The sequence below is a fragment of the Electrophorus electricus genome, chromosome 17, assembly GCF_041902795.1.
Source record: "Electrophorus electricus isolate QZ-2024a chromosome 17, ASM4190279v1, whole genome shotgun sequence".
Lineage (NCBI taxonomy): Eukaryota > Metazoa > Chordata > Actinopteri > Gymnotiformes > Gymnotidae > Electrophorus > Electrophorus electricus.
This window is the reverse complement of record NC_137513.1, coordinates 4007650-4016019: the sequence shown is the minus strand read 5'-3', so window position 1 is coordinate 4016019 and position 8370 is coordinate 4007650. Positions and strand designations below refer to the sequence as shown.

General features: G+C 43.4%; 1 protein-coding gene across 1 annotated transcript; it reads right to left on the bottom strand.

Annotated features, from left to right (window-relative positions):
- Positions 1-1495: 1495 nt before the first annotated feature.
- Positions 1496-6789, bottom strand: dlc (deltaC). The gene is made up of 9 exons (XM_026997652.3): positions 6523-6789; positions 6198-6437; positions 6021-6081; positions 5667-5921; positions 4727-5088; positions 4399-4615; positions 3057-3762; positions 2858-2972; positions 1496-2755 (listed from the first exon to the last, which is right to left on the bottom strand). The coding sequence occupies exons 1-9, from the start codon at positions 6571-6573 to the stop codon at positions 2750-2752; spliced, it is 2013 nt and encodes a 670-aa protein (XP_026853453.3). The 5' UTR covers positions 6574-6789; the 3' UTR covers positions 1496-2749.
- Positions 6790-8370: the final 1581 nt, after the last annotated feature.

Below are 8370 nucleotides of genomic sequence, written 5' to 3'. Positions count from 1 at the left end.
GTAAATGATTAAACATGCATGGAAAAACGATCATGGAAAAACGAAAGTAAGAGTTTGGCATCAAACAGGAAAGACCAGAAGAGTCTTATCTCAAAATAATCTATTCTTTGTTTGTACTCTGTGTCCATGGCAAGGTAAGGCTGTTAACCTCCACGTACATAACGAAAGAGGCAGTGCTCCAACTGTAAGCATGACCTTAACGCTATTTATTACACACACAGCATGGCCACTCCTCGTCCATAGTACAGCCAACATTGGCAGGACTGACAAGCTCAGCAGCAGTTACCTGCTTATCTGAACACTAGCTTGTCACCAAGTCCATTACTCATACAGAGCAGCTGCAGACAGACACAGAGACACAACGAGTGAATGAGAGAAAGATAGAGAGAGAGAGAGAGAGAGAGAGAGAGACAAACATTATAAAAGGTTCATACAATAGAAGGCAAGAAATGGATCTTGTAGTCAAAAGATTCCACACATCACTGGAATAAAGGTAATTACTGATAAGAGTCCAGATTTGTGGCTCTGATTTCAGGCTGTCTCACTACATGCCAACATCACACAGAATGCACTGCAGTGTTAACTATCATTACCCCTACCATGCATATAGACATAGATATGGCACCCTGTGTTATATTTTATGATGTTTCTACTTCTGGAAAACTGGGATAATTAGAGGAAGTAGTGTACAGACTCTTCAGAGGGCTTGTGACAGGTGTCAGACTGCCTTGGCCTACACATAACCATGGTTTCAGGAGAGAGCTGATGCAGGAGGTCTCCCCTCCCCCACTCAAGCCTATGCTCCTGTTCTTTGTGCACAAAGAGGAGGAGGAGCTGGCAGAGAAAGACAAGAATCCCATGTGCAGCAGACAATCTCACTCAGAAAGCCATCAGTGACTGTCCAGAAGCAGCACCTCTGCTCTGGGCTGCACACATCTAGCGAGGAACAGTGCCTTAGGAAGTGTGTAGAAACTCACATATAAAGACACGAACGGCGAGATGATCGCTTGCAGCTGTTCTTAGAGCGAGGTCATGTGCAAGTTCTGCTTGAAGTTCTGTGGAATTTCCTCTGGAGGATTTTCAGCCTTTAGTCCCTTAGTGATGCATCTCAGTATGTTTACGCTGTGCCCCCAAGGTGATAGTGTACTTGGCAGCCAGCTGTGAACAACATTTACGAGCACAACGAGCTAAATGGTTCTTTCATGGAGTCAGACTGAAGTATTTAGTTTTGGAAACAATGGCCATGCCAATGTAAGGGTTATTTAATTCAGAGAGTGTTTCCAAATCCTGGTTCTGAGCTACTCCTGACCTGCACATTTCTACTTGCTTAAATAACTCAGAGGTTTAAGGAGTTGGTAATTGAACCACATCCTGTGTTAGTGTAGAAGAGGTCAGCACAGAGAGCCATGTGCAAGGACCAGGAAAGAGACTTGTGCAAAATCATGCAACCATGAAAGACATGATGTAAAGTTACACATTTTATGATTTATTCTAAGAAAAAATATATATTTTTGACTTTGAAAGGCACAAAACAGTGACATGTATACAATTCTCTTCATATAAATACAAATTATTTACAATCAAATTAAATATTAGGAATAGGAATATTTCAAGGGTTTGTACAACATTGCATTGTTAAATTAATGAGGATATTAATAAAGATATAACAAATGATCTATTTGGTTTAAAGTGAAGAAAAAAAAAAAATCAAACTCTATAGTGGAGTCTTGTACTCCATTAAAGTTGAGATCTTTTTTGAAAAGACCCCATACATAGGTTTAGCAAAACAAGAACCCATCAGTGGCGAGGCTGTCTGAGCTGCTCTGGGAATGTAGGAAATAGTGGAATGTCTGTGGACAGTGACAGGATGAAAGCTGTACACAATCATCCATTAAAGTCCTGCTGTATAGTCTGTACCCAGATTATCACTTTGAGAGCAACTGCTGTTATGCGTGCAGGATAAAAAAAAAAGCAGATATTTCACAGGTTCAATAAAGCTAGAAGGTTCAGTGTTTCTAAAGAGTACCTTTGTCATTTAAGCCACGGTACATATAAAAAAAATAATAAAAATCAGGCACTTGATTGGATTGAGTTCGCCTTCAATGAGTTTTCTCTGATAGTCGAGCCCGTGTTAGGTGTCAGGCATTGCGTAGCAAATACTGGTAACACACAAGTTCAGATCACATTTCCCATGACCACTGCCCATATTGCCTGCAGCGAAGATCAGCCTGTTGATCACTTTGGCTGCTTGCGCTCAGATAGCTCCTCAGCTGCCTGCCCGAGCAAACTATCCAAAGAGTGCTCCAACTTCAGTTGAGCTGTCTCAGAGCCCTGGGCCAGCCCTCCTAGACCGAGATGCACCTTCTTCCATCTTATAAGGCATCTTGAGAGGAAAGATCCTTCCTTTTTGCAGTTAAGGAACCTTGGATTCACTTCCACAGTGTATATGTTCCTTTCATAAAATGTATCAAGACATATATATGTATTTGTCTAAGATGTGAAAAAAAAAGAAATCATAGTGCAAATAATAGTGGCTCCACCCCCTCTTCCAGCCAATCAGTTTGCTTTGTCTTCGCAACAATATTGTCCCCATCAAGAAGTCCTTTCATTTTAAGCAGCATGAATAAATATTAAATATGTCAGTATAATATATATTCTTTTCACATCTTCCTATTGTCCTTTAAAAACATGTAAACATGGTCAGGCGATGCCTGTTTATGATTGAGGTTCCCCAGGTCAGACAATACTGTTAAACCTGATGGCAGAGACAAGAATACAAACTGTTAGTTTTGTTCTAAAAGAAAAATGAATGAAAATGGCACTAGTTTGATAAATATTTGACATGAATGAGGATTACCTCGGTCGCAAAAACACACTGCTCTATTTGTTCTGGAATGATGTATACAGGATGATATAAACCATCTTTAGAAAAGGTCATGGGGGAAACCAGTATACTGGACTCAGAATTCTTCCTGAAAAATTGCAAAAATAAACAGGTTGGACACAGTTCAATTAACCAAAATGACAGAGAGAGAGAGAGAAAAGAGGATACTCACAAGTCTAGCTTGTCCTTTGTATGTTTCTCTTCCTTGGCTAGATTGTAGTCCACCATCTTCTGTTTGTTATTGGCCTTGTCAGTATCCATGATGCAGGAGCTCAGTGCTGCGTCCTTGTTGGACACCTTGCACGGGCCACTAGGGTTAAGGAAGGCCTCTTTTTCCCTGAAGGCAGACTGGGCAGCAGCAGAGATCATTGAGGCACGGTTATTGACCATGTCCAGGTCATTACGCACAGAAATGGCTGCAGCCTTTCGGTCACGTCCCATCTGCCTGAGCAGGATGATGGCAGCACACAGCACCAGCACCAGGGTGATCAGACCAAGGGTGAAGGAGATGGCCAGCGCAAATGGGAAGTCAGGGACCTTGAGCGTGGTTGGCGTCTGGGTGACTGGCTGGCTGTACTCGCACCGGGAGCCCATAAAGCCTGGAGGGCACTGGCACACAGGCCCGCTAAAGTGGGTGAAGCAGGTCCCGCCGTTCTCGCAGGGCACGAGACTGCAAGCGTCAGCCCGCAAGCTGCAGTCTTTGCCCTTGAACCCCAGGGTGCACTTACAGGTGTAGTCGCTGATGCCATCCACGCAGGTGCCGGCATTGCGGCAGGGGTTGCGGGCACAGTCATCGATGTTGCTTTCACAGCGGGAGCCGGTGAAACCGGCTCGGCATCGACACTTCAGGCTGTGCCCCAAGTCAAGGCATTGGCCACCTTTAAAGGAGAAACGAAACCACTCAAACTCTGTGGCACTGCCCTGATGACATTGTGGGACACTACTGGGTCCCACTATACACTGTAAAGGCAATCTTACACATACAGGCTCAGATTGTGGGCTCTTCCACGCAAAATATATGGGCAAACAGGGACCCGCTGCAGGCAGGTTGTGCATGGCTTAGTCAAAGTTATAAGGAATTCAAGAGTGGGATGATAAAACTTCCATAGGTGAATAAATGATCCAGGCTAAGTAATTGGAACCCTTGCGAAAGGAGTAGCATTTCTTCACAATAATATTTACGAGGGCTGCTCTATCTTGCCCTTCGTATCAGTTTGAGATGCATCGTGGTGCCTCTCCCTGCGGCTCCTATCCAGCCAGAACAGCATTCCTTCAGTGGCTGACGGGGATATGCTGAGTGGATGCATCTCAAAACAAAGCTGAGAGAGTGCATTGCATGGTGGTGCTGGGAGGCCCAGGCAGGGCCTGACACTGAAGTTGCAGACGAAGACAGCCAAGGAATGCCAGTGGCCCAGTTGGTTGAGTCTGACTGATAAGCTCTCGCAAACCCAGCTTTAAACAGTTTGGGGTATTTGTGTGTGTGTGTGCGTGCACCTAAAGGTTGCAACACTTACCATTGGCACAGGGGTTGCTACTGCACCGGTCGATCTTCTTCTCGCAGTTGGAGCCCATGTAACCGGGGGGACAGTGGCAAGAATAGCCTCCAGCCACTTTAGCCATGCACGTCCCACCATTGAAGCAGGGCCCATCGGCACAAGTCATGGCACTGATCTCGCAGTTCTTCCCATAGAAGCCCTGAGGGCATGTGCACGTGTAGTCATTCACCAGATCCTGCATGGAAGAGGAGATACTCTTAAACCCATTGGACTTCCAAGAAGGAAATCAACAGACACAAGGGTAAGGGAGGACTGCAGCGAGCAAGGGCCAAGCACAGGCACTTACGCTGCAACTGCCTCCGTTGCTGCACGGGTTACTGTCGCACTCGTTGGTCTCGATCTCGCACCTGGTGCCACCGAAGCCTGGCCTGCAGGTGCACGTGTAGCTGCCCTGGCCCGTGTTTGTGCATGTGGCATCGTTCAAGCATGGCCTGTGGTTGGTGCAGAAGTTCAGGTCCTGGTCGCAGAGGAGGCCACCCCAGCCTTCCTTGCAGTTGCACTGCCAGGGCTGGCTGCATGTGCCATGCAGGCAGCCTGGGTGACGCTCGCACTTATCGCAGAGCGGACCCTGCCACCCGATGCGGCACTTGCACTTGCCGGGGGTCTCACAATAACCGTGCTCATCACTGCAGCCAGACGAGCAGATGGCTGTTAGAAAGGAGAAGGAGAAAAAGGGGAAATGAGTGAGTGTGCCACTGTCCCCAGCACTAAACAACCAACCCCCCTCACAAGGTTCAGACACATCAAGTATTTGTTAAGTACTAAACCAAGCAGCTGGGGCCCACACAAAAGAAACACATGCCGTCTTTTTTTACGCAAGGCAGCGCACATTAAGTTCCAACGCGTGCGCCTGTTAAACCATGCGCTTTACTCCTATTGTTAAAGCGAACAAAAGGGGGTAGACCAGCAATGATTTGACGCGACTTAGAAATTGTATTGACCAATTGAGGCAGTTGAATTAACCGTTTGCAGAATTCGGACGACCCGACCCGCGTTACTTTCACATTTTCTCTGTAGGCAACTTATTCCAAATCAATCAAGACTAACAAACGAAGTTTATATATATATATATATATATATATATATATATATATATATATATATATATATATATATATATATATATATATATATATATATATATATATATATATATATTTATATTTATATTTATATTTATAACATACATACATATACACACACACACGAATTAAAGGGATACTTACGGTCTGAGCAGTATTCGCCTTTCCATCCTTCCAGGCAAATTCGGTTGCCGGAGGAGTCACAGGTGAAGTGTCCGAAAGTATCGTCCCTCGGACGGCAGTAGTCAGAGCAGCTGTCCCCGTGGTAGTATTCATCGCAAACGACGTGATAGGAATATCGCAATTCGCTTTGCTCTCCTACATACACATCTTGGGACGAATCTTCTCCAACCGCAATGGATCTTTTGGTTGCCTGGCGGCTGAGAAGATTGCTTTGATCTAGATGAAAAAAACCGCATTTATTTAACTTTGTCTGTCTTTTGGTGGTTTCGAATCTAAAATAAACGTTTAACTAAGGAAGAAGCAAGAGGAGCCAACCTGTTGATTGGTCGGAAGAGTTCTCTGCATTCCACGCTTCAATTATCAACGAAAACCTTCCCTGTAAGAAACCACAATTTTGTGAAAACAGTATAATAAAATCCCAGAATAAAATGTCTTTAGATACACTATTTCTTTATGGGATGCAGCATTAATTCTCAACACGAAGATACTCACAGGCCATTTAAAGTTGAAAGGTATCCGGATAGGAGCGCTGCTTGAGAGGGAACTCTGGTCGGCGCCAAGTATCCCAGTGCGTCCCTCCCCGAATGTGCAAGGCGGCTCAGGTAAAATGACATCTTGCGAGTGTTTGAGGCAAACACGGAAAAAGATCCGACAGTCTTCGGACATTTTACAGACAAGTCGTGTGCTGGTAAAAGACTGCACTTTCAACTCAAACACACCAGATGACTCGACCTGCGGGAATGAGATAAGGTTGTAGTGTTGTAAATGTCAACATCACTCGGATTGAAATTAAATCGTATTCATGAGGTATACTTACCAGTTGGAATGATATTAAAAGCAAGATACAAGATGATAAAAAACAAGCCATTTTGCGATATCTTCTCGTTAAAAGATTATAGCAGGTATCCGGTGCAAAAGAATGTATTGTTTTCAAAGTAGAGTTAAAAACAAAAAGCTAAATCGAAAAAACAAGACAATAAGTAACTTAGTACAGAGTCACCCTCTAACTCTTGACCGTTACTGGAGCTCACGTTTACAAAAACAAATTGCCAGCTCCGCAGTGCGTATACTTTGAACCTGTGCGTTTTAGTTTAGTAGAGGACAGAGAATCCCAGTTTTTAAAATGGGACAACGTGGGCGGGGCGTGTTACGCAAATGAGCTTGGTGTAGAGTCTTGTTTACAACCGGTGCGACCGCCAATTGCACGAGACTGGCTAGTGAGTGTCTGAACGCGCAGGGAAACCCTCTAATCATTTAGAGCACAATCATTTTATGGTTTTGGCTACACCTATACCTATATATATATATATATATATATATATATATATATATATATATAGAGAGAGAGAGAGAGAGAGTGTGTATGTGTATATATATATATATATATATATATATATATATATATATATATATATATATATATATATATATATATATATATATATATATATATACATACATACAATTTAATAAAACATTTGAATTTAATAAAGCATTTCTGAACAGAAGAGTTCCCTGGTTGAGTCGGAATAGAGAGTGCACACTTATTTTGCTGCAGTTTTTTATTTAAAAGTTATGGAAGTTCGTGTTTTTCTCACATTCGTTTTTTCTCTTCTGTGTCGCGTGCCAGACTTTACAGGATGCTTTTAGTTTTTCCTCGGGGGAGAATCGACAATGATTGCTCAGACGAGAGAAAGGTGCTTGCACACCCTTTTAAATTCAGACCTAAAAATGCATAATCGCTCTGACGCGTGCGAGTCGTTAAACCGGCGTGCGTCGAAGCAGCGTCGTTTATTGTGCCCTTCAAATATCCGGAGGGTCTTTTGTTATCCTGAGTTGCACTATACGCCTTGGGGAGAAGATGGGGAAGGACGGGGGCTTTCTCGGAGCATTTGAGATTACAGATAATTGCTATGGTGGTAGTGGTGGTAGGTGTGTGTGTGTGTGTGTGTGTGTGTGTGTGTGTGTGTGTGTGTGTGTGTGTGTGTGTGTGTGTGTGTGTGTGTGTGTGTGTAGCCACCACAGCTGTATGATAATCTGCAGCACCTGGCCCACCTCCTTTTCTAGGTGGCTCCTAGAAAAGCTCCTTTTTGACCCACCTCCTTTTTTAGGTGGCTGCACGCGCCACCTCTTCAGAGGTGCTCTGTATCTAATGTCTAATCTCTATTAGTTAGGGATCCAAAATGCACATTAGTGAGTGTCCACACTATATGTATGTACCCCAACGGTGCCTTTCACTCCAAGTGATATCACAAATAAGCACTTAATGTCCTAAATATCAATCTTGAACGTTATAAATCCAATTTCTATAGAAAGGGCACAATAAACAACAGTTTAAAAACGATATGTGTGTTTAACGAGTAGGGCGCGCTCATATGCCATGTTCGGTAACACTACCCTTGCAAGAGCTTCTCGGTTACAATTACAGTTTATCATACAAATCAAAAGAAAACTCTTTTGTTGAAGCTCAACCGTGCAAAGCCGCTGTGCTTGGCGTTGTGGTTAGGAAAGTTACATAAGACTGCCTGTACAATTTAAAATATATTATTATTATTATTTTTTATTAATTATTAATTCTGTTTACGTACAAAAACATCACACTCCTTACAGGGGAAACCTCGGCTGTAAACTCGCGAGATGTTTTGACCATAAACAGCAGAAAAAT